Raw genomic sequence first — 27596 nt, forward strand, 5'->3', positions numbered from 1 at the left:
TGTCATTGTGCATTTGGGGGATTACAAGGCAGTGTATGCTGAAGGAGACTACCTTTGAGGGGCTTATGATTTACTTGAGAGCCCCGTATATATCCATAAGAAACGTGAAACAGCTAACCAATACCAAATCACAATACATTTGGTGGTGACCCTCATTACATCAAGTTCCACTGTGTGCCCCATGGCCTCCCAGCAGGAAATTGCCTCATTTACAACCAGGAAAAGTCTTGATAGTAATATGCTGTGTGCTTCTCAATTCCTTCCCTAAGAAGCATACATGAGCTTCAGAGCTAGGGCAGATAGCAGAATGGTGTGCATAAGGTAAATATTTCTTTTCAAAAAATCTGTGAACATACATCTGTCACTCATTTGTATTTCAGGAGCTAAGGATCCGCTCACTGCTCTGATCTGAGTGGGCTAGTGGAATGAAAAGCAAAGGGTGGAATGCACCAAGGGTGAGGACACAGGTCAGAAGATGTCATGGACTTTATCAATATGATTTTCATATTATGCATATATAATCACAATATGCAAAATAAATTATAACTGTTAAGTCCCTCTGCTCCATTTTCAATCTTTTTTTATATGTTTACATGGGAGCTGAAGGGAGGCATGTGGGTAGTTCAATTCTAGCTGTTGCATACTGTGATTAATATTACTATTATTTTTGCCATCAAGAGCTTCTTTATTTTAACAAATTTACAGAAGTGTAAAACTTATAGATATTCTTTTTTTTTCTAGTAAACAAGATAATTATTATTCATCATATATGGTTTAAAAATGCTTATACAGGGCTTCCCTGGTGGCGCACTGGTTGAGAGTCCGCCTGCCGATGCAGGGAACACGGGTTCGTGCCCCAGGAAGATCCCACATGCCACGGAGCGGCTGAGCCCGTGAGCCATGGCCGCTGAGCCTGCGCATCCAGAGCCTGTGCTCCACAATGGGAGAGGCCACAGCAGTGAGAGGCCCACGTACCGCAAAAAAAAAAAAAAAAAAAAAAAGCTTATACAATTTTCAATTTTGTAGGCCTTTATATTCCCCTCTCCCAACTCTCTAGCCAAGTTTAAAATGCCTTTTATTTTGATTTTCTTAGTGTATTACATAGTAAGATCATATTTTATTTCAGTTTTCTATAGTTATTATTATTTTATTTTATTTTTTATTTTTTGCGGTACACGGGCCTCTTACTCTTGTGGCCTCTCCCGTTGCAGAGCACAGGCTCCGGACGCGCAGGCTCAGCGGAAATGGCTCTCGGGCCCAGCCGCTCCGCAGCATGTGGGATCTTCCCGGACCGGGACAGGAGCCCGTGATCCCTGCATCGGCAGGCGGACTCTCAACCACTGCACCACCAGGGAAGCCCTCTATAATTATTAAAGGGATAAGTAATGTATTATGATTCACTAAAATAGAGTAATAAATAACTTACATACTGCGATTATTAAATACTTTTATAGTGTGATTGCCAAAAGAAAGGTCCTGGATTTTTCAGCTAGGTATTTTTCAATGTAAAAAAAAAAATGAAAGAAGTAAAAAAGGCAGTTCACAAATAATTCATTTAGAGGACACAGGAATGGGACGCTTTTTTGCTTTTTTTTTTTTTTTAACAGCTTTTGGTTAAGCCGCAAAAAATTTTTGGGCTTCTCAGAAAGTTCTGGATTATAAAAAAAAAAAAGTATGAAAGGAGTATTTCTCTAGAATGTGATGTCTAAAGTTTTATTGGGAGAAAAACTAAACAGAAGCAAAACATCCACTTGGTATTGTTGAAGATATCTTTCAAATTCTGTGTACTTCCCTGCCAACAGTTGCATCTTCAATTTTGGTCCCCATACTGCTTTAACAACTGAAGAAAAATAAGCATCTTATTATGGGAAAAAAAAAAAAAACCTGTCTGTGTGAACTGGCTCTCAGTCTTAGTCTGAGAAATCAGCTTTGATCAAATTACTTTCTGAACAAATGGGCTTTGACTGGGTCGGTGAAAAGATAGCCCATGTGTCCCGGGTTTCAGCAGCTTCCTATCTGTTTATCACTGGTACCAGGCTTGGTCTCACTTCTGTTCTCTTCCTCCTGTCTCATTTGGCACAAAAAGGATGTCCTAGAAGAGGACACTGTGCTTCTTTTCTCTTCATTCCCCCACCCTCATTTTTCTTGAATGAGTGCCCATTTGCTTATGGCCTGTCTCTCTGGATACAAACCAAACATCCAGAATGCTAAAGCTATTCCAATAGCAGCAACTCTAATTCACCCTCTTTATCTCTCATGATAAAAATGAGAGGTGAGGAAAGTCTCTGATTCCTCACTCTTTTTGCTACCTGACCCACTTCTTACTGAGAATTGAGACTGGAAGTACCACACCTCTCTTCCTATGCTCAGAACGACCTCTCTAGACATTATTAGATACAGATTGTGCCAGGAACAAAACCCATCATAAAGGCAAAGTGGGCTCTGTTTGGGTCAGGGGATGGTGGCATGATCTCAGATGACGACTTTTGTACTCATATGTAGCCAGCACAAGGAAATACATCCTCCATCTTCAATGGCTGACCCTGGACAGGATAAGGGGCTTCTAGTACTTTAAGAGCAGTTATTTCCTGCAATTGGATATTGTGTGCTGAGATAACTGGGGGCCTGTAGTGCTTTGGGACTCAGGGCATGGATGTACCAGAAACTAAAGCAATACTAGTCACCAGGTTAGTTGGAAAGCACTAGAAATGAGCTTTATGAGAAAAAGTAATGGATTTCATTGAGTCAATTCACAAAAGATCTCTTTCTACTAGCAAGGGCTGCTTTGCGTTCTGACTCCACAGATATGGAGGAGACCAGCTGCCTGTGGCCATTTCAAAACAGCTGCCTCTTCAGCAAGAAGTAATAGACCCTGGAGAAAGAAGAAGAGATCTAACCTCCGGACCTGCAGAGTGCCTAATCACTCTGTCAGCACCCTGCCTGTGCGCCCTCACTCTGTTTCCTTGCCGCACAGCCAGCCCTTCCCACCCTTCTCAGCCTGCTCAGGGCTCCTTTAGCCACAGGCTATTTGTTCCTGTAATTGCTGCCAACTTGGCTGGTGAGAAGCCAGGCCTGGAGGAAATAGAGGGTCCTGGCAAGAACGCGGACTGACGGCCCCAACAGGGTCAGCGCCTGAGTCCTCCCACAATGCAATTGTGCCTCCGACAAAAATGCTATGGAACTAGAAGTCATTGTGGGGTCACCAGGGACCTGGTTAGCAAAAAGCGGTGCTGCTGTCTGGATTCAGCCTCTGAGTGTGTGGAAGGGCGGCAGGGATGGAGAGGGAGGGCCAGATTCAAGCCCTTCACTTAGGAAAAATTTCTGAAATCCTCTGGGCTTTTGTCTGCTTGAATCAAGCAAAGAAAACCAGTCCTTGCCTTGAACTGCAACAAACCAGACTAGGCAAACCTCATAGATTGTGGGCACCTCCAGCAGAAGAGATGAGGAGAGACTGACTTGCTCTGAACAGAAGCCTGTGCGAGGTCCGCGGAGACCCTGGCAGCCTCGTTCGTGGGTTGGAGAGCCTTCCGGGCACTGTGGTTTGCACTGCCCAGGGTTGCTCATCCTATCCCACCATCTATCTCTGGTCTTTCCCTCCATCACAGTGTGATGCACTGTAGGACGGACCAGGCTTTGGCCTCTCCTCTGGAGCCCTGGTCTCAGAGACCTCCAACATCTGTTTACACCCAGAGGAAGGTTGTAATTAGTAAGCTTGTCCCTCGGGTGAAGGGAAGCTTGTCTTTGCCCTGATCTCTTTCTTCCTAGACTTTTAAGTGCCAGCCTGAGGATACAAGTCATTGTATCTTGCTTTGAATTGACTCCTGTTGCTGGTAACTGGATCATAACTATAGCTACAAAAGACCTATGAGAAATTCATCCTTTGGTTCCCACACAGAACTAGGGGAGGCCTGGAAAGAAAGTTCAGGTGCTGGGGCTAGGAAAGGTGAACCTGAGGTGGTGAGGCTAGAGAACGTGAGGCCGAGGGATTGAAGAGCTGAGGAAGGTAAACCCGAAGAGATGGGGACCAGAGCTATGACTAGATGACTGGTGGGACCCATTCACCTGTTAGTTTTTCGGTGTCCCGTCCAGTGGAGATGAGTGGAAACTAGCCTTTATCTCTGCAGGTAGCCAGGAGCCTGCACCTTCTCCCCGACCTTGCTTCCGCGGCACGGAGAGTGCATGAATCAAGAACAGCACGGCGCAGCGGCCGCGGGCGCGTCTCCGCCTATGCCCTGGCGACCTTGATCAGGCTCACTGGCCTGTGAGCCAGGGGGCTTTTGATGATCCAGAAAATAACCAGAAAAAAAAAGTGGTACAGGCTTGCACTCTCTTTTGAGTGGAATTTATGGGAGTAGAGCCCGGGTAGCCAAGACCGTGAAATGAGAATTTTTCCGACCGCAGATTTGCGGTGGACCCAGGCTCCGCGGATCTGCTGCGCCGAGAGTGAGACAGCGCGCGGGCCAGGGAGGGCGCAGCCGGGAGCGCAGGGCGACTGGCCCCTCTATCGGCGGAGCTGCGGAGAGAGGGAGCTTGGCTGTTCAGCGCACGGGACAGGCTCAGTGATGTCTTCTTTCACTGTTCAGTTTTTGCAGGTTTTTACATTTAAACAAAAGACCCAAATACATGTTCAACCCTCTTGTAGATTTTTAAAAGGTTACTGGCACACACACTACTTGCTCACGTACACCATACAGATTCAGTTTTAAGGACACACTTAAAAAAAAAAAAAGCCTCCTAGCATCCAGGAGAGTTGAGAAGGAACCTGGAGCCTAGTTTGCCAAACTCAGTCACAAGAGCTGGTCACTGCTCTCCACTTAGTGAATGCTCTGCTTTTCCGAAAGTTTCAAGCTCGGACCCCAGAGGAGGTCGGAGTGCACCTTGCCACCCTCCAGGCTGAGCTGGGCTAAAACCTGAGCAGGTGTCTTGGCCTTCCTGGGTCATCCCTAGACAAGAGTTTGATCCCCAGCTGGAATCTTGCAGGACATGAGAGGGATACGAGAATGGTTGTTTCACTGGGCGTGGGGCTTGAGGAGCTGAAAGAAAGAAGAAAATAAAAGGCGTAATCTCAGTTCCAGAGGCTCAGCCCCAGAGTGGTTTTGACCTCCTGGGTTTGGGAAGGAGGCTGATAGTGCCTCTAAGGCCAGCCACTCTCCTGTTCTTTCAGCAGACTCCTAGAGAAGAGGAAGGGTGAGACACAAGCAATTGGATTTACTTTGGAAAATCTTTGTCACTGGAGGAATGGGTGACACACAGGGGAACTTAGTGATGGCATCCAGCACCACCAATGGGTCTTAAACCCTGACAGCTTTTTTAGAGACCCAAGGACATCACTTGCAGAAAGCACAGTGCTCAGCATTCCACAATCATTCACCCTGGAAAGAGACAATGCCAGTCAAGTGGATAGTCCTGAGGGACCACCCGTCCTCAATGTCCACTTTCAGGATTGTCTTTCAAGGGTCTGCTTACCTATGGTGGTTAAACCAGAAGCTTAAAGCTTGAGCCTAGCACAGCGGAAAAAGAAGAGGTGTTCAGCCCATTATAGCATCTTATATAGTGCCCAGGCCATGCACACCTATGTGTGATGCGCCCATTCTTCCCTTTCCCTCGCTCCCCCACCCCCACCCGCCCCGTGGCTTCACTAAGTTGTCCAGGTGATTTTCTGTTTACAGCTGCCTTGATGTTAAGTATTCTAACTATGGGAGACTTCCAATCCTGAAAAATAAACATATGTTTTGTATGCTTTTCATTATTGAGATAGGAATCCTTAAGTGGGTACTCAAAAATGGAGAAAGCCACCACTTAGCATCAACCTTGGCTTATATGAATTGACCTTATCGGTCCAAATCACAGCCTTTTCATTAAAATGAGCAATGAATAATGTACCAGAGTGTAGTTTAAAGCTTCAAATATGTTTTCAGATGGAAATATTTCAAGAATGCAAGCCAGGTATATTTCTCAGATAAATGACAGTAGGGGCATTACATACACGGGAATTCTCCGTTCTCAGGTTTCCTGAAATCCAGCGCGCACATCATTAATCATTCATTGGAGTCGGCCTTCAGTCAATGGCAGCTCTGAGTAAGCTGAAGCGAGCCGTTAGATAATCCTTCCTGCCACGGGGATCCTGGGGTGAGAGAGGACAACTGGACAGTTAGTCACATGTGCTGGTGCCCAGACCCTACCCCTCTTGCCCGGCTCCGAGCACGGTGTGCGTGTGCGCTCACCCTCCCGGGCGCAGACCTAGAGCTTCCCAGAAGGAAGAACAAATTCGGTGGCATTATGTTTAGCGCGCGACCAAGAGTTTCCCAACAGGAAAACAGCTCGAGCCCTGGCGTAAAGGCTTAGGGCGGCTCTCTGAACGCTGAGTAAATCCATTCATTAGCTCTTTAGTAAATCAGTAGCAACAACAAAAGCCTTCTCCCCACCGCGCCACACCAAAGCCTTCCAAGTTGCGCTGCGAACACTAGCAGCTGTGGGATCCCTCGGCGGGACGCAGTTCCCGAGAGATCCCCGGGGTAGGGGTTGTAACAGTTGGGTCTGCTGGGCAAAGGGAAGGGAACCTGGAAACTGTGTCCTGGGTAGGCGAGAGCGCATTGCTGGGACGGAAGCCTGCGGCAGAGGTGCGAGAGACGAGAGCTCACTCCCACGTTTCACCCTCCCATTCCCGTGGCTGCCCCAGGAGGACTCCAGTGCTTGCGGGGAGCTGAGTTCCGCGCAGCGTTGGCTCGAGTGGAGGGTGGCCGTGTGGCGCGTGAGAAGTGCTGGGGTGCGTGGCCTCGGTGTGCGCGCGCCCAGCGTCGGGGCGCAGCTTCTCTCCGCCTGGCTTCTCCTCCCACTCACCCTCTCCCGTCTCCTCCCTCCTCCACACCCCCGCCCCCGGGACGGCGAGGCTCCCTCCCCGCACCGGCCGGAGAGTACACAAAGCGGCGGGTGAGGGGAAGCCTCGCAGGCGTGCACCGAGCAGTGAGATCACTGGCGTTATAAATATCCCAGTGCCAGCGCCGAGATCCGTTCGGGTGGCCTCTCTCTCTCTCCCCCTCTCCCTCTCTCTTCCCCGAGGCTATGTCCACCCGGTGCGGCGAGGGGGGCAGCGCCAGAGGCACACAGCCGCGCGCGGGCTACAGAGCCCAGAACCAGCCCTGCAAAATGCACTTAGGACCCCCGCGGCTGGAAGAATGAGCTTGTCCTTCCTCCTCCTGCTCTTCTTCAGTCACCTGATCCTCAGCGCCTGGGCTCAAGGGGAGGAGCGCCTCGCACCCAAAGGGCAACCCGGACCGGCTTCCACCGGTAGGAACCCCGGAGGAGCCAGCAGCAGCCGGAGAAGCAGTAGCACGAAGTCTTCCTCTTCTTCTTCTGCCTCCTCCTCCCCCGGGGCTTCTCTGGGCAGTCAAGGAAATGGCTTGGAGCAGAGCAGTTTCCAGTGGAGCCCCTCGGGGCGCCGGACCGGCAGCCTCTACTGCAGAGTGGGCATCGGTTTCCATCTGCAGATCTACCCGGATGGCAAAGTCAATGGCTCCCACGAAGCCAATATGTTAAGTAAGTTGCCTGCTCTCCTACAAAACCTGTCCTAAGCGGGCGGCGGGAGTCTCGGGGAGGGGGACAGCTGGTGATTCCCTGGTCTGCAAGCCCACCTTCCGGAGCCCCGGCCACTGGGATCCAACCGGCCCTCCAAACAGCCGGGCGGGTTGGGTGGAGATGCGTCTACGTGGCGGGCACACACTTTCCCCTCTCGTGGGTACGAGGAATGGCGATTACCTGGGTGTAGGCTACTCGGAGGCTGGTGCAGACAGGCACCTTGTTTCCAGTTTGCCCTGGTCCCAAAGAGGAGCTCCAGCCAGTGCCTGGAGAAAAAACAAAAATCTCCTTTCTCCTCGTTTAGCTCCTGTTTACCTTCTGCTTCTGTTTACCAGACTCGCATTTTTCACTGGGCATCAAAGCGCACCCCTTTTCCCTGCCCATAACTGAACAGTTTTATTTAGAATAATCAAATCTCACATACTGCCCCTCACAATGGCTACCATACCCCCAAATTAATATTATATATAATGTATATATACATATGTGTATACGGATATGTCATTGTAGATACGTACATATTTACACATTGTATACATATAGAATATATATGTATATTATACGGACGACCAGACATTCCCTGTTTGGAAGAAGACAATGATCTAGAAAACTGGACACGTTTAGAGAGGGAGACGTGATGGACATTAGAATTATTAATTGCGGAGTTGGGTTTAGCACCTTTTAGTGTCTTGAAACCATGACCAGACCTTGTGAGGAAGAGTGGCCCGCCTTTGGTCCCCAAGGACAAGTAGGGGAGAGTTCTTTATTTTAGAAGAAATTCAGAGGCGGTTCAGTTCGGTACAGGTGAAAATTTTGTAGGTTTTTTTATTTTTAAGCCAAGTTTTACATTTTCTTTCTGAGTTTAGCTCTCTCAGTCCCTCCTTTCTCATCTTCTCCTCCCTTCCACCCCGTCTGAGTTTTCAGACCGTCACTGCCATTCCTCTGATTCCTCTCACTGTCCCCCTAGGCAGCAGAGGGGAGAGATGATTTGCGGTTGTATGCGGGACTGGGGAGATCTCTGCGGGCCTTTTCCTCCATAAGGCCAGATGGTCTTCCAGCCGGGGTTAGTCCAACAGACAGAAGCACAGCCCGTGCCTCAGAGGGACTCAGGGAGAGCGGAAACATGGCCAGGAGATAGCGATGCGCACATGGTCACCCGGCTCCGGAGTGTCAGCCTGGTGGCTCCCAGGTGTACTTAACTTTCTCCGTCTCAAACCAACGACCCCACGGGTTTCTTCTTACCCAAGCTCCGGAGGAGCGCGGGCTCCAAAGCGGGGCTGGCATCTGGCACCCGCCCCCGACAAGGGTTGGAGGTGTGCACGTCTGTGGGATGGCCGGCCAGCAAGCTTCCTCCGGGGGATTCAGGAGGCTGGAAATGGAAGAGCTGGCTGTTCGCGCCGGAAGAGGAGTGGGTCCACGCCAGCCTCCTGCCCCTGACTGGTCTTTCGGGCTCTGCCGCTCCAGCTGTCTGTGTTGCACGTGGCGAGGTGTCCTGGAGCACCAAACCCGAGAGGGGGCCTTCCCTGTCTGCCCCAGAGAGTCCCAGGCCCTCCCACACGCTCCTTAGAGGTGTCCGCTTTTATGTTTTAAGGTTCATTACATTCACTAAGCAACTGACCATCTTCGGTGATAAAAGGCAAGGTCAGTTAGGGCGAAGGGGAATTTCCTGAGATTTTAGGGTAAGCAAGAGTTGTGTCTAGTTCAGTATTTCCATTTGTCCCACCAAACTCTTTTCCTCCACCAGCCATCAGAGCTCATTCCCCACTTCTAGTAATATTTTCCCTTTTCACTTACATGAACACTGTTTCTATTCTGTTCTTGCGGTTTATCCAAAAAAATCAGTCTCAACAGAGGATAACTTCTGTGTTCCCAAGGGAACATCCAAAGTTAGCCTGCAAGGAGGGCAGATTGGACCCCAGGGGGGTAAAAGAATGTGTGGGAGGTGGGTTTCGGTGTGCTAGGGATCTCTGAAAACCAGACTTATTCCCAAGATATTCACCCTCTTCTCTTGGAAGAAACCATAAGAGACAAAGATTTTTGCAGCTTAGGCCTTGTGGAGGGGAAATTGTAGAAAAGAATAGAAAGGAAAAGGAGAACAGATCAACAAAGAACACATTCAGCTAAAGAAGACATTGGCCAGTATTTATGTCCAAGGTACATTTTATTTTAAAATCCACTTTGAAAGGTATCTAACAAAGAACAGACACAAAACACTGCTTTGTTTCTTAAACAAAACTGAAGTGCCTAAATAAAACTTTCTTAATTTAATGAACACTTTCCTAATTCATTTCAGTTTATAACAGCCTTTCAGAGTTTAGTCTGTGCCTTTCACTTGGCTTGCAATCATTCACTTATTCATTCATCCATTTATTCATGTACCCAACATAGGATACCTAGCTCACCAAGCTTATTATTTTGGTTACTTTTGGGTTAGTTGGGATTTTTTTTTTCCTTTGCCTTCCATAGGTTTTTCTCACAGAGGAAAGTATAATTTAAGTGTTTAAATCATGGTGATTTTCAGCTTTGTGATGTCTGGAATGTCCAATAATATATCATAAGATTTCGCTACCATAGATCCATGAAGAATTTATGAAATACGTCATGTTTAAAAGGATAGCAAGTCATTTGGAAGTTTAAAATGAATCTGTGTCTTTAAGTAGCTGTGAAAGAAAAACAGAACCTGCTAATTGCAGTTGGTCCTATACCTCTTTGTAGATAGCACTTGATGGTTTCCTGATACATAATGTAAACTCAGGAGTTGCTTATGGAATGTTGGTTAGAGTAGATGAGGAACCATTTGTCCAAGTCTCTCAAGAGAAACTGAGAGAGCTTGGACCATGAGGATCATGGAGAATACATCAGAGTTTTACCTCATCATCTAATTCTATGGTCTGTGAGTTAGCAGTGATAGAAAACTTACACTATTTTGTCACAGCTTGCTACTTCTGTAAAGAGTCAAAACTTTGCCATGCCAAACATTCTAACAGGTTCTTTTAAACTCAATAATTTTCTGTAATGTTTGTTAGGAGAAATAAATATATGTTGGAATATGTTTCACAACTATCTTTTAACCTTAAAAATTTTGCAAACTGTGAATATTTTCTAGTTTGGCTATCAGAAGTACACTGGCCATAGATTTGAAGCATAATTTGTTTAGTTAAGGAATACCACTTAATATATTCCTAGCTTCTCTTATACAGTAGTTATCCCAGGTTTTGAAGACAGGTAAAAGAGTCGAGCTCATTGTACATAAACTCTTATTATAAGGAAATACTAGGGAAGGGTGAAGAAAGATGGGCAAGACAAGATAGATGATAAAATCCCACTACTGAATAGAAACAAAGACTTTGTTTTAATTTCTATGCTTTTAAGTTTAGTTCCAAAACAATGCTTCTGTTGGCTTATCTTGGGCCATTGAAGAATAGGCAATCAAGTAATTGTCAATTTAGGGAGCAAAAGCTTAAGGTTATAGCTACACAAAGCCAAATTGTTCACATAAAATATAGAAATTCCAATTATGCATTTTTGTCTAAACCAAACCCTCAGTTTTACTAACTTTTAAAAATCTGAATTCACTATCAATTTTGATGTTAATGTAGAGTCAACCTTTATATAGTCCCCAAAGCCTAAATAAACCAGAATCTCTATCTTCTGTACGGAAAAACTTAAGTAGGAAATTTCTATGTTGCTAACTTAATCAATGAAGACTACTAAACTGGATATTTCAAGGCTCAGATTTGATAAAGACATGGCATATTTGTTGCTATGTGAGCACAAATAGAGAAACTTCCGTTTTAAATGATTTTTCTTGGGGCTTCCCTGGTGGTGCAGTGGTTGCGAATCTGCCTGCTAATGCAGGGGACATGGGTTCGAGCCCTGGTCTGGGAGGATCCCACATGCCGCAGAGCAACTAGGCCCATGAGCCACAACTACTGAGCCTGCACGTCTGGAGCTTGTGCTCTGCAACAGGAGAGGCCGCAATAGTGAGAGGCCCGTGCACCATGATGAAGAGTGGCCCCTGCTTGCCACAATTATAGAAAGACCTCGCATAGGAATGAAGACCCAACACAGCAAACATTAATTAATTAATTAATAAACTCCTACCCCCAACATCTAAAAAAAAATGATTTTTCTTTGAGGATTTTTCAGATGGGCTGTTGAAAGCTTCTGAATACATGGAATATCTGTATATCTTTGTCATTCACTGAGAAAAGAGAGAAAAAGGAGAAGTCTACATAATTGTATCAACAATCATTGATAGTGTCCTAATGTATTAAAAATTCTAGAGGGGACTAAGTAAGAAAATCTATATCTGGAATAATTTTACTTTGTAACGCATATTTATGCTTGTAAGTAAGTGGATTAAACAGTGTATAATCTGAGAGACACTGAGTTCTTGCATCCTTCAACCTAGATGTCAATCGCAAAATTCCACCAAGAGAGAATAACTCCTTCAGTTAAGCACTGCTTTTTTCTTTTGATCATGTGAACACCCTAGGAAAGATAACACATTGTCACTTGCACTTTAACTCTCTCCCTGCCCCACTCCCCCAGCAGTAGAGGGCCAAAAGAGCAGGAGAGTACTAAGACATGTGTCCATACATGCATACACATGGGGTGTCCTGAAAAGGAAGAGAGGTAGTGAGAAGGTCAAAGAAACAATCCAATTTAGCAAACATTCATTGACTATCTATGATCTGTGAGACACACTTGGCCTTCCACAATTTTGCTTAGGGATACCATCTGGGCTTCCACGTGAATTGTAAATTCCCATCAAATTTATTATTACTGACTCCTAAGAGGAAATTACTGAAATTGAAAAAAAAATCAGTTTTAGAGAAATGTTTTCTGGAATTTATATACGTGTGATTTAATGCACATGGGTTTAAAATACTTGAATGAGTTACTGAGATTTGGCATGAAAAATCAATAGGCCTGTGATCTTTTCGGGGTGCGGGAGCAGGATGTTGAATTGTGGAGCTTGTAGAATCTGCTCCTATATTCTAGGAAAAAAAGACATCATGAAATTGCTTTTGAAATTACTTTGGAAACTATGATCTTATCAAGGTTCCTAATATTACACCATAATTACATTATTTAGAACATCATACCAAAGTTGCTTATTTGAAAAATACAATTATTTCATCTAATCTCATCTTTTCTCTTTCCTGCATTCTTCATAATTTTAAATAGAATGATATATGTAAAAGTATGTTTTTAAGCTTTCAATTAAATATAGTTTTCATAATATTATAAAATCTTTTCATTCTCAGGCATATCATTTTTTATACTGGAACTTACAAGAAAAGAAACCATATAGTATGTGATAAAATAACACTTTCACATATATTATTTCATCTTCCTCATATTTAAAATTTATTACAATGCAAATTTATATAACATATACATGCAGAATGTACAGTGTTGGGAAACAAGTTGAGTCAAAATGGGTCTTTCTTAAAAATAGAATATGTTGTCAGAAACCATTAGTTTACATAAGCAAAGCAGTGCTCCCATTAAATAAGTATTTACAGAGTCCTTTTGTCTTGACCTCTTAAATGATAGCCTTCAAACATATATGCTTAATGAGAATTTTATCTTTTATTTTACCATGTATTTTTTCCCCACTAATACACAATAGATTTGCATTTACAAAACCAGGTAATTTTCCAGACAATGGTATAAAAAACTTTTAACAATGCAGAACCAGGAGTAAATTGGGGGAAACATATGGTCAAGTCGCCTTTTCTACCAACTCCACATTGTCTCTTTTGTGGCTGTCATTTAACACATAGATGATTTCTCATGTTCTCCCTGTCTCATTTTTTAACAGACATTTACACAGCATTCACAATCACATCCCCCATCTCTGAAATATCCAAAATCATTAATGCGTTTTTCAATATCATTCTGTAATTTTGATAGAAATATAACTTTGTATCAGATGTTCTATTCATGTTTTATTAATAATATTATTACAGCACTACATTGTATAGTAAATTTATCTTTACAAAGGATTCTGTGTGCTTTGTTTCTATTTGATAAAATGATAATTCTTTTAAACCTTTTTTGGGTATGCATCACAGTCAAATAATTTGCATAGCAAAATCTATTGTAAATAGCATTTTGAAAACATTTTGAAGGAAAGAATTTTTTGAGACAGTTTTTTTTTTTTTTTTAGGAGTTTCTTCCTAGAAGCAGAAGTAGTTCCTTTCCAACAGTTTTTAGATTTTTTTGGTTTGTTTTAAAGAAATATCCACTAATAAAATGGTAGCTGCACTTTTCTTGAGATGTGTTTTATTTACGCTAGGCTAAGAATGCTTATCACAAGATCAATAGTTCCTTCATGAACTTTCTGATCAAGTATTTTTAAGAAATCAGGTTGAATAAATAAGTGGCAGTATTTGCTACAATTATAGGTATTAGGTCGCATTGTTCAACATAAGTGATCTATAACGATATTCATATATGTGCTTACATGTATTATATATATATGTTTATCCACAATACACTGCATTTGGTAAGTTGAATAATTTTATATGTACTTCAAATACTGCAGGGGGAGACTGCTATTTTAAGGAAATCTGGTGGATTTCTCTATTCGTCATAGTCCTATTGATATGTACTCAAAATATTACAGATTGAAATGTTGAGATGTTTTTTCCCTCCTCCCTCCCATCCTTGCTTGCTTCCTTCTTTTCTTCCAGGTCAAGTCCTTTTTTAGCTTTAGTGAACCATATTATTTTGACCTTTATTTTTTCATTTTGTTGTAGGCAATTAACAAAAAGCTCTATGCTTTTCTTCTGTTCATATAACATTACATACAAGTTTATGGTAAACAGGCAGGAATCCCAATTATATACAAACTATGAGTTTCATCTTCTTAAAATACTCTAAACTGTGGTGTTTGACTCTCTTCACCCAGTGGATGTGGACTTTCAAATTATTAAAGGAGACAGAGGGACATCGACTTGATAATTCTGACTACTAAATGCCAAATATAAATAATAACGTAATAAATACCTCATTAAATTTTTTCCAGAAAAGTCACTCAAAATGCAAGATGTCTCAAACCATAATCCATCAAACACTTCACTGAGCCAATAGTCTCAGATTATTTATATTGCTTTCAGTATCTTATGTATAATCTTTAAATGAGCAACTCACTAAATGATAGTGTGATATATATTGATTTAGCAATTTGTATTATGATCATTTGAGAAGAGAGATTTCTTTTATGTAAATAAGTATTATTTTCAAGGCTTCCAATGATTTATACTAATCTTGAGTACCATCTTCTGTGCTTTAATAGTAAAAGTACTGTATTATCTCTGACAGAAAAACAATGTATGAGAACTGTTTTGTAAAACATTTCAAAAAGTCTTTGCCATTCCTTTAGAACTTGAAAAGATTCTACTGTCAAACATTGACTACTAAAAGTGACATCATTTGTAAGAAGAAGAAGAATTACTAATGAAACACACATTTTTGAACCTTGAAATTTATCATTTTAAATGAATACTTGAGTGCTAGACCTTTTTATTTCTTTTACATAATAAATGCCACAAAAATAAAGATGTTAAATACTTAAAAAATCACAGTGATAAAGAATGGAGACAATCTACGTAGAAATTTAATTATTCACAATGGTATATAGAAGAGTCTGTGTTTTATTTTGGGATTTCTGTCATCCTAGGTATTTTGGAAATATTTGCTGTGTCTCAGGGGATTGTAGGAATACGAGGAGTTTTCAGCAACAAATTTTTAGCGATGTCAAAAAAAGGAAAACTCCATGCAAGTGTAAGTAGAACCACTTTATATTTGTTAAAGGTGTTATAGAGATTTTACATTTGTAAAATGGAACGAAGTGATTTTCCAAATTGATAGATAGGACAATTTGCCCTGAGAACGTAATGTTTTTTTTGTTTTTGTAAAATTATATGTACATTAAACCAAGAGAATTGTATGTTTTTGTAAGTAATCATTTAAATATTTTATTTACTTGAGAAGATAATATAGAATCCACAAAAAGTTTTAAGGGTAAGTGTATTTGAAAACAGCATTCTCTAAGTGATTGCCATTATTTATTTCTTAAAAGTGGTCCAAGCGAGGAGAAATGTTATGGAAATACTATATTTTTAATTTACATGTTTATGATGATTGTGTGTGTGTGTGCTCAGTAAATCATGTTCTTAATTTTAAAAGCTACTCATGATGTCAAAAATGGAGTCTAAGTAATATAACGTATATTCATATTAATAAGTATGGAGGGAAGAAAGCAATAGTGAGAAGACTTTGACCTTTAATAGAGAAATTTAATTTGACTCATTTGAGAAATTTTCATCTTTTTTTTTGTTGCATCAAAAGCACTTATTAAAACTATGAAGTCTAATTTTACACTCTTAAAAATTTCTTCAGCCCACTTAACACAGTTTATAATCAATTTACAAATTATAGATTTCTATGCTTTTGAAAATGCTTATTACTTGGGAAGCATTAAAATGTTTTAAAGATAATAAAATATATTTAGCTTAGTTTTCCCGCTCACAGATTCTGTTTATTAGTATTAGTAGTATGCACAGCCCTTAAAAGTGATTTATGCTTTTTCTGTAGTGTACTGAGTTTTGTCATATTAAATCATTTTAAAAAGCAATTCTTCTTTAAAGCTACTCCTTTAATCCTTATTCACTTTAATTCTTATTAAACAAATTGGAGAAATATCACCTTTCCAGTTTTCAAAGTATATAGTAAGTTTTAATTGAGTGCAATCAATTGGAACTTGCTAATTATGATTTCTTCTTTACAGCCCTTTAAAAAATTGAATGAGAATTTCACTTGGTTTAATGTTTAAGACTTTCAATTTTCCTTTCTCTAGCATCTAAAGGTGGTTTTTTAATATCTCTTGGAGGAGACAGTAGAATTCAAGCTATTTCTACAGTTATTTGAGTATTAAATGAGATAATATGTATAAAGCTTGTTAGAACAATATTAAATACCTTGTAAGTACTCAATAAATATTACCTATTATTGAATGATAATTTAAATATAGTCTAAATATAATAAACTACTAAAATCTCAGTTTATTAAGATAGATGGGAAATCTTTGGTAACCTCTCTGATCATCCATTACAAGAATTATAACCAGATTTACTTATTTCATCTTCTGAGCTGGTAAACCACAATACAGTGTTCATAAAATAATTGCTCTTTGATTTATTACATATCTTAAGGGGAAAAGTTCTTCATTGCTGTGGAAAAGTAGGACATGCCATTTTATTTTTAAAAAATATTTCATTTTTAAAAATCCACATACAAAATAAAAAACAATGATCAAATGCATCTACACTGAATAACTTTTCCTTGATCTACTTTATGGTGGTAAAAGATTGAAACACCTTCAAAATCTAAGCACCATAATAATATGCAATGCCTAAAAAGAAATTCTCTTTTATTGGTTTGCTTGTTTTGGGTGAAAATCTTAATTTTTTTAATATTCTGATTCATGCTTTAGTACATGCAAAAAAATAGACTACCTTGGGGAAGCTTAAGGATAATTGCAACAGAAAGCGAAGTACTACAAATGGATGCCAATTAGAAAGGTCAAACTGAAAGGTTAGGTTACATGATTCCTCTGTCAAATGCAAGTAACAAATTTCCAGAAACTTGACCCAAATGTCTAAGGATGGCTGGCCGAAATAATGCAGATAATGCAAAAACAGCATCTGTTATTCTTTCTCATCTTGGCAGGCTAAAGTTATTTCATGGAATAATGACTTTTAAACAGTACAAAGCAAGCCTTGCTCTTGTCACTCACTGAAGCCCTTTGATATAAAAGTCATTCTGATGACTTTGAGCTGAATTATAGATAAAAAATTAAGCCCTACGATTATGTGGATTCTTTCTAAACCATTTGTCCAAGCCCACTTTCTCTTAGCATTTATCAGCACTTTTTCTCTAGGTGGAAACCTAATTAAATTATAAAGTGATTTATTTTTAAGGAAGTTGAATTTAGAAATAGTATCAATTCTAACCATTATTAGTTTTATGCCAGATGGTTTCTTTCCTCTTTTCAGTTTCTAGCTAAACATGTTAAAAAAATATTCTTATAGCTAGCTTTAAATATAATTATTTGATTTAGTTTTGGTTTTTACAAAACTTCATCACCACTAAAAGGCTAAAGCCCCTTATACTTTAAGGATCAAATGTTGCTTAGGATTAGTGAGTTGCTTTAAATTAATAATTGTACAGAGGCATTTAAAGAGTACCTTTATAATCATTTCAAAAATATATGTATATAAAACCACGTTGTGCATCTTAAACTTACACAATGTCATATGTCAATTATATCTCAATAAAACTGGAAAAACATTTAAATAAATAAAGAGTAACTTTAGGGTTTTATTTACAAAGTAAATGTGAACTATAAATCTAAAGTATTCATATAATTCTGGGGAAAGTAAACCTATAGCGTATTGAGAAATACTCATGGATAATAGGAGATTTTCAACTTCATTTTTATAGTAACAATCAGACTATTAAAAATTAGCTACTTGTCAGAGGTAAAAGATTTGCATATTTCTTTAAAATCTCTTTCATTCACATTATCTCATTACATAGTTAGGTGAGGAAGTAGTCTCAGAGATGTTAAATATTTTCCTAAGTTATCACAGTTAACAATTGATTGAACCAGAATTACATAATTCAAAAATTCTCTCTCCTTTTAAATGCTACAATACTTGGTAGGGAAAAGTTAGCTTGAAAGAACGTATTTTCTTTCGTTTGGAACTATTTACTTAGAATATTTTTGGTTGCTTCTCTCTCTCTATCATTCTAAACCCTTTCGGAGGATTTTTTTTTCCCCATCTACTTCTGTGTCTCCTACTTGATTTTAAAGTCTAGAAAGGAAGGGATGTGTGCACCACAAAACTTGTCACACAGTTTTATAAATGTTGGTTATTCAGTGTGAAGATGAGTTGCATAGGGAACCCCTTTTAGGATGTACTTTCAGAACAGAAAAGAGATCTGTTTTGTTCACAGAAACTCTTCATTTAGAAAATGCTTCATTGTCAGTGGACAGGAAGATGGTAAACACTATTATCAGGCCAGAAAGTTTAAACTTAGGCAACATATACGCTGATTTCCTTTGTGTGCTAAGTTTGTTAATTTGGTAAGAGAAGTTTTCATTGAACTTCGCCATCTCGGTGTGCTCTGCTCATGCACTCAGTCAACCTACATACTCATAGTAATCTCCATGCAGCTCTCCTTAAGACCTTGACTGATTAACCCTAAGTAGACAATGCGTTTAAATTCCTAGTGTGCAGGTTTTTTTCAGCATCCTTTACCAGGATGAAGGTGTCTGGTCTTCTTCTCAAGATGCCTTGGGAATCACTGAGAGTAAGAGCAAGTAATTGCTTCCCCAAGAGCCATGAGGGTTAGTCAGAGACTTCACTGTGGGCTGTATCCTCTTTCTCAACTTATTCCCAGACTGAGGTGCTTTGTGGGGCTGAGCACCCTTCTCTTTTGGTCTCTATCTCTGCCTGCCTGTCTGTTCGTGCTCCTCCTCACTCTGTTCTTGCTCTCTCCTCAGGTTTATTGTCTTTATCCAAAGTTGCATAGGCAGCCTTTCTGGATTTATCTGAGGGTGGGTCCAGATGTAAGAGTAGAAGGTCTTGAGTGTGGTGGTGAAGAGCACAGTTCCATTGTGTCATTCTAGTTAAGACACACTGTGTCATTTTACTTAATCTTTCTCTTCCTTGGTTTTATCAGCTATAAATGGAAGAAAATTATAGTAAAAATACATGGTGATATTTGAGGATCTTAAATGAGATAATACATATAAAACACTTAGAATATTTCCTGGAAAGTATTCAGCATTTAATGTTAGAACAGATCTTCCTGAATTTGCTCTCAGGCAGCTGTTTGATGATCCTCTATCTCCTCTCAGAATACTTTCTGATTTTGGGGTCAGGCAGCTGTGACCCCCTCAGATATTTAGACCAGCCGCAAATCCCATTTATTATTGGCCTCTTTTTTCTTTAGGTCCAAACTCGTCTTGCATACAGTAGCCCCTTTTCTCCTGGGTTTTCCTTTTTCCAAGGAACCTAATTTGAAAGCGAAATTCCCAGTTTCAAGATCTTAAAGAGGCAAGGATTTCCAATGGTCATAATCTCATAATTTTTTAAGATCCTTCTTGTGAATTGTGGTTTTCCCCTTAAAAAATCTAAATCTTGAAAAAAAGTGGTTATCATGAATTCTTCAGTCTTTTCATTAAGTATGCATGTTCACTTATTGCCTGTTGGGGAAAAACATTTTAGCTCATTTTAAAGATACAGAAAGAAGCACGTGGTAGAATTATTTTTGTTTCTCAGGGTTTTAGGGAATGATGTTTGGAAGGAAAGCTAATTGCAGAATTTACGAAATAGGCATGGAATGTGTGCTTGATCAGCCCTAAGCAAGGACTAGAACAGCCTCCCTTCCTGGTTTCAGAGGGTGCCATCTGGCTTGCCCGGGATGAGAGTCTGGACTAGACTTCCTGAGCTGGGGGCAGAGTGAGGAGGAGTCCGCAACCCCTAAAGATGGGCATGTTTGTTGAAAGGGGAAACGGAGGCTTGAGTAATGGTTATCATCATCATTAAAAAAATAAGTGATTAAGCACTCCAATCTTGCAGTCAAGATCCTGAGCTATATAAAGGCATTGATAGAAACTCGCCTTGCCCTCTAAGAGCTTTCAATTTACATAGTAAAATTGAATAGCTAGTCATTCAGGCTAAAAAATTGGTTCAGTGTTCTGCCTTCACATAAATGTCAGATTTCTCTTAATTTCACACTATGTAAATCTGGTTAGAGGGCTTATTTTATTGAGGAAATCTTCCTGTGATGAATCGACTTGTAATTTCATAGACCCATTTCAGCCTAAAGTGAGAGATGGTGTTCTACATCTTAGATGGTTGGAGGAATGGCACTTGTTTTTCATCAGTATTTTAATATGGAGCAACTTCAGGGCAGGTAGGACTATATAGAAACCTAGGAGATGCCTTGGGTTTGTACAGTGTTACAGAAAGAGCTTGAATCTAGGAATCAGTAGATGAGATTTAAGTCACAGACCTACACTGGCATGTGATAAATGTGGGGCTTTAGACGAATACTTTTCTTTACTCTTCTGTCTGGAAAATCAGGTAATAGCATCCTAATAGTCATGGAATTATACCAAGAATGAAATAATATATGTAAAACACCTGGCACATGGTAACCCTCAATAGCCCAGCTTTTTTGAGCTATTAAGAGCATCAGACAGTAAACTATCTTATACCATGCTTCTACAAGTGTGGTTCTCACCTCACCTGCATCAAGATCACACAGGATGCTGGTTAATGATGTGATTCCAGGGTCTCAGCTCAGACTTACTAAAACAATCTCTGGAGATAAGTTCTGGGGAATCTGCATTTTGAGCTGGCTCCCTGAGTAATTTGAAGTCAAATTCAAGAGGTTCAGAGGAGGATAAATCATGTGGCTAACATTCTTCACTACTTTACCTCAGGTTGATTTAAATCCAACTTGTATATTCCCTTGGTTGCATGAAGAACTGAAACACAGAATGACCAGATACCTAGTGCCAAGCAGGAAGTATGACCATGCTCTGGAGATGGTCATACATCAACTGACCCATATGAGGCTTGTGAAGTAAAGAGAAAGAGGCAGCTCCTGTATGTGCATGCTGCCCTGTTCTGGGGTTCTTTGCTTGGGAGCAGTTGGAGCAGGGTCCGGCTTTCAGCCTTCACTCACCACCAGAGGTGGGTGTTTTTGGGCTGGGCACATCCTACATAACCGTACAAAACAGCCTGGGCTTAGGTGACCTGACCCGGGCAGTCCCATTTGTGGGACTAGGGGTGGGAAGAAAAATGCATTGAAAGGAGGCAGGGGAACTAGAAGAGTAGGGATGCAGGCAGCAAGAAAACTTTGCCTAGAGCACAATTTGGTCTTTAATTGTTTTCATTACAGTCTATAATAATAGTTTAATTGTTTAATAAATATTATATAGTCTATAATAGCATTTTAGTTACTTATATTTAATTATTTCTTAACTTTATAAAGTTTTTCAAGAGAAAGAGGCAAATCAAAGAAAACAAAGTGAAATAAAGAAGTAAAATCGATTAAATGATTAAATAGCCTGCAGACTCCAGGGTTGGTACTGCTGTTAGTCCAAATTCAATCCTCTTTATATACCTCTTTCATACAATGCATATTTACTTCTTCCGTCACACGTAATGAGAATAGGGACTTGTAGGCATAGCTTCAAATCATTTGCTACAAGATTCTCGATCATCATAGAGCATGTTTACTAAGGAACAAAACTATGTTAAGAGGTTTTAGAAAGTTTTTAAAAATATTGTTTCAGAAAGAATTCTCTGTTTGGTTTAATTGACCTTCAGATTTTAATTAAGCAGAATTAGTCTTTTCTGGAATATCACAGTCAAAGTTTTACTTTCTTTGAACTGAATTTGACCTTTCTTTTAAATATTCACTGTGTGCCCTCATCACGCGAGGAGATGAGTAGAATCAAGGTAAGGTATCCTCCTAAGCCAAAAATTCTTGTTTTATTTAATAGCACTATATTGCCCCACCTCTGAAAAATTTGCATATTCAAGCAGAAGTAGTTTAATTTAATTTTCATCTGTTTTTTTTCAGTTAAGACTCCTTTAAATTACATAGAAATCAGCCAATTTAAACTTGTTAGTTTTGCAATTATGGCTTGTTGACTATAACTTATTTTTACACTTGCAAGATCAAGGAGAAATTATAGAGAAAAACATAGATAATTTAAGTCAACAAAGAACACGGGCAGGACCATGGCTATATTGTTTTTCATTGTAAAAGTGACAACCAGCACAGTGTCTGGCATGTGATATACATTCGATAAATATCTGTGGAATGAATCCACAAAAAACTGAGTTTGAAACAAAGATAGGGGCTCTTTATGAACATTTTAATGAATACGTTTTTTGTAGTGGCTGATGGTGGTAGGGTGGAGGTTATGGGGGTCCTGATTTCAATAGCTTATTTGAAATTAGATTGACCTCTCTACTTCACAGCTGAACTGTAGATAAAGTCTGTATGTCCACTTCCCATTTTCTAGGGAAATAATCCAGTTCTACTGTTTTAAAAGTATATATATTGCTAAAGCACTTTTTATAATTCAAAGGAGATTTCAAAAATTAAAAGTAACCTGGAAAGTTTATTATCTAAAATTGTGTAATGGTAAATGGCAAATATATTTAAATGGCTCTGCTGCTTGGTGACTCTGTTGTGAAGATGCTTCATGCATAACATTAGGGACAGAGATGAACTGCTTAACGTCGCCGTGTTGTCTGAACAGGGCCGGGAATACTGACAGGAACAGTCCATCCCTCCAGAAGAAACCAGATCTCCTGATGAAAAACTCACTATGTTTGTTTCAAATGGTTTTGTTCCAACATAGCTGGAAGAATTTTTCAGACAAAATATTAAATTAGAAGTCAATTATGAAATCCAAAACAGTCTGACTGCCTCCCTCCTGTTTTAATGTGGGGTTTGGAATGGCTGAGGGCCAGCAAGTAGTGTGGGTCCTCAGAATTCTGAACATCTCTACCCCATGTGACAGTTAGGTGACCCTTGAAAAATCTAGAGCCTGAACAGCTATCCTCTTTAAGTCTTCTCTTAAGAAAGAACTTAGAACATGAACCTTGAGGGGGAAAGGAGAAAGTGTTCAGATGGAATAATTTTCGGGGGTGGCGTCGATAGGTTTTCACGCTATGAAAGACAGTAAGATGGAATTGCTATAGGTTAATATACCATGTGTATGTGTGTATGTGTGCATGCACACGCATGTGTGTCTGTTGGCCACATCAATTAAAAAAGACATGTTCCTTCTTTATTTTTTTTTTTTGACACCATAAGGAAAAAATAAGGTTAAATTATGCAGTACACTTAAAAAAATCTAACGGTCAAAATTGAATAAAGCAATCACTGCTATCTTTATTTCAGGAAAATGATTTTTTGTGTGTGAAACAAGGGTAGAAGTAAGGTCTATAATGTATTATACATTAAAAATGTTATTCAAATAAATTTTAAGAAAAAAATCTGAGGCAGGGTAAATATATCTGCTACCCTTTTTAATGAAATCTCCCACACCTTTCTAAAATGCTTGGTCTTTTCTGTAGCAGAAAATATTCCAGATGGTTATAGCTTTTATTTTAAAATAAAACTTTGGGATTATCTAATTGAATGGGAGAGCATCGAAGTCCCTTTAAGAGCTAAGCAGACAAATCTATGTTTGACTTGTAAGAAAGACTTTTTAATTAAAAAAAAAGGAACAATAAATGTGTGCTCTTCTAAAGGAATGGCAACATAGTACCCTTGTCCTGGTTATGGGCTTGTAGGTTATGATGGGATGAGAGAAAGCCATTGGCAGTTGTTCTTTAAAATAGCGGCTTAATAAAATAGCAGCTTACAGCCTGCTAGAGACCCAGTCCAGGGAATCCTTAGTAGATAAGTGCTTATATATAGCTTCATAGACTCCAAATAAAGAGCTTTATTGATTGAACTACACTCGAATGTAAATAACCTGGATAGACTGTCGTACATAAGATAAATGTGCTGCTGGAAATACTCTGAAACTGGTTGTCTTCTGATATTGTCAGTACCTTGCACAAGTCAAAAATTCCATGTGGCCATGGAATTCTGTGTAGTTCTGTGTAGACTGCCTTGCAATGTTCAGACTTCTAGATTACAGTGTTGGGATCTGTATTGCAGAAGAAAGTTTGGCATTATTAGAAAAGCAAGGGAATTAAAGGACTTTTAATTCCATTATAGAACCTCTTGGTTTGATATAGAAAGAATCATATCTGTGTGTGTGTGTGTGTATGTGTGTGTGTGTGTGTGTAGTGTTCTTATATATAGGGGTCAAGATATTGTGGTATTTCTAAGCCCCGGACATTTATACAAATGGTGCTCCCTGAAATTGTGAAACATGTTAGTCTAGTCCAGGTTAGGGATTTGAATTCTTTGGGGGCTATGGACTCTTGTATTTGATAAAAGCTCCAGATCCTTTCCTTAGAAAAATATTTTGATTCTCACAATAGGCTTACAGTTGCAAGGATTGTGGATAAAGAACCTAGAGCTAAGAACTCAACTGGCAGGATTGGCATTTGATTGAATGTCTGTCTGACACATTCTAACTTGCTTCCCCTATACTGTGGTCGTTCAATTTCCTCAATACGGCAAACTCAGCCTTTTCAGAGCTTGTTGTGGCCGGCTTTCTCATCTTCATCCCTTCTTCCTTTCTCTGTGCGTCCTAAGTGGAAGTCACACTGAACTACTTATAGTGGTGTCCTGATGACCTGTGAACACACCAGTTCTGCCCCCTGAAATCCTTTCTCACGTCACCTGCCTTGCTCACACCTTGTTGGACTTGAAGACTCGGCTCAGAAGTCAGCTTTTCTAGGAAGACTTCCTGCCCTCTTCCCTGCTACCTCCATCCTCTCAGATGCCCTTCCTCTATGCTATCATTGTATCCTCTGCATACCGCTGTCATAATTCCATTTATCAAACTGCATCGTGATGGATGTCTACTTCTTTGCTTAGTTCACTGTTCTGTGAGCATTTCAAGGGCAGAGTTGTGTGTGTGTGTGTGTGTGTGTGTGTGTGTGGAGAGAGAGAGAGAGAGATCTGGCTGAAGTATTGTTAGTGACTCCAAAGGTAATTTTTTTCTTCCTGCCATCAAATATACTCTCCTGTATCACTGTGTGAAGATACATTCTTTCCTAAAGAACTCTAACATATGCAATATTAATAGGGCCATATGTTACCCCTTTCTCAGCACCATGAAGCATGCTGATAAGATTGAAAAATGTGTTCTTGTTTCAAAGGATAATATGACCCCATTTCTCTGAATAATATAGTACTATTTATTTTCTTGATGGCTTAAGAGGGGGGAAATCTTATAAGTTAAATTTTTAACTAAAAATTTCAAAGTAATTAAAAAGAGTAATAGAATTTAAATATATGAGTTCCTGTTATCATTTTTATATACATTGATATTATTTCACGATTGTACATAGTAAACAGAAATCAGCATTACAAAGATGAATAAAGTAGGAATATAGAAACGAAAATAGTAATTTTAAAGCAACTCTAAAAGAAGTAAATGTGTCTTTATAAAAGAGAATGTAGTAGGAGGGCAGGGGTCAATGGAATTCTTGTTTTTTCTTTACAGTAAAAGACCTCATTTTATTACATGCTGAAAATATTATCACTATTTGAATTTCCTCTTCTTCTTTTATTCCCTAGGCCAAATTTACAGATGACTGCAAGTTCAGGGAGCGATTTCAAGAAAATAGCTATAATACCTATGCCTCAGCAATACACAGAACTGAAAACACGGGGCAGGAGTGGTACGTGGCCCTGAACAAGAGAGGGAAAGCTAAACGGGGCTGCAGCCCCCGTGTTAAACCTCAGCACATCTCTACCCACTTTCTGCCAAGATTCAAGCAATCAGAGCAGCCAGAACTTTCTTTCACAGTTACTGTTCCTGAAAAGAAAAAGCCACCTAATCCCATCAAGCCAAAGGTTCCCCTCTCCGCACCTCGGAGAAGTCCCAACACAGTGAAATACAGACTCAAGTTTCGCTTTGGATAATATTCATCTTGGCCTTGTGAGAAACCATGTCTTCCCTTCAGGAGTTTCTGTAGGTGTCTTTGCACTCTGAAGACAACTTTTTGGACACAGCTTCAGTTACACTACACTGTAGTGAAGTCAGGACATTTGTTTCAGTTTGGCTGAAACAAAAATGTCTCCTGATAGGAACTAAACTGGAATTCTTTGTACCAATGTAGGGAGCTCACTGCTTTAGTTCAGTATGACATAAAGCATTTTGCTTTATGTTTGGTGCATACTGGGACTCTGGTTCCAGAAAGTTAAATGGTGGGGATTATGTATTTTTCTGACTTTTACAGATCAACCTGAAAAAGCATACGATACATTTTTACTTTTCGTTTCCAAAGACTATTTTGATGCAGATAAAAATATTTTATTAACGTTTGTTTTTTTTTAAAGTACCTTGCATCGAGCATATTTTCTTACTCTTGTTATTTTTAATTAAGACATAAAACAGCCATTTTAATGCAATTTATGAATTATAAATGTGTTTATAGACTGTTTATAACTTGTGGATTTCTTTTTCATTTTTCTTATTCATTGCACTTTTAATTTTTATTGTGATTATTACTTTTTTTTTTTACCATACCTCAGATAATGTAAGTTAGTCTTGCATCTTAAAATGTTTAAATTATCTTCAACAGCACCAAATGTTGAGCTTGGGTTTGTATGTGTGTGTGTGTGTATTTGTGTGTGTGTGTGTGTATAAATTCATGCTATTATATGGAATCCTGCCTTTTTGGTGGCTGGGCTACAATGAGTGGGAAGTAAGGAGAAAATATAAGGACTTTCTAGGTGGAATTAAAAGTTGGAGATAAGGAAAAGGATTAGAGGTACAAGTACACTGAGTTTGCAGCATTTACTGATATCTAATTCTGCCTTGCCTTCACTTCTCCTTTTATCTACCCTGCCCTCACTCTTTAACAGCTGGAGGAATACATTTTATTCTGTCCATCAAGCATACACTATGAAACCAGAGTGCTTAAAATACCTCTTTTATGACCCTCTGCTATCTCCACTGTATAGATCCACAGGGAGCAACCCACTTAGTGGAAAAACACAGAGAACCGAAGGAGATGAATCATGTAATAGTTACTCATGTCAAGTCCCACTGTCAAAAAAATTCTTATTACTCAGTTAAACATACTTTGAGTTTCCTTTCCTAAAGGTAACCATCCCAGTGAATAGATCTGCCCTTTTATAAGGAAAATTTCTGATGTATGTTTTTAAAAAGTTGGCTGTGCGATATGGGAAACTTAATTTGGGAATTTGATGAGTTGAAAATGGTACTTAGTTGTCAACCCAAATACTGGATGTTGAGCATAAATCAC

At 39.7% G+C, this 27596-nt stretch overlaps 1 protein-coding gene across 1 annotated transcript; it reads left to right on the forward strand.

Moving 5' to 3' along the window:
• Window positions 1-7175: 7175 nt before the first annotated feature.
• Window positions 7176-26247, forward strand: FGF5 (fibroblast growth factor 5). The gene is made up of 3 exons (XM_060093159.1): window positions 7176-7536; window positions 15272-15375; window positions 25900-26247. The coding sequence occupies exons 1-3, from the start codon at window positions 7176-7178 to the stop codon at window positions 26245-26247; spliced, it is 813 nt and encodes a 270-aa protein (XP_059949142.1).
• The last annotated feature ends 1349 nt before the right edge of the window (window positions 26248-27596 follow it).

This window comes from Mesoplodon densirostris, chromosome 1 (assembly GCF_025265405.1).
Source record: "Mesoplodon densirostris isolate mMesDen1 chromosome 1, mMesDen1 primary haplotype, whole genome shotgun sequence".
Classification (NCBI taxonomy): Eukaryota; Metazoa; Chordata; class Mammalia; order Artiodactyla; family Ziphiidae; genus Mesoplodon; species Mesoplodon densirostris.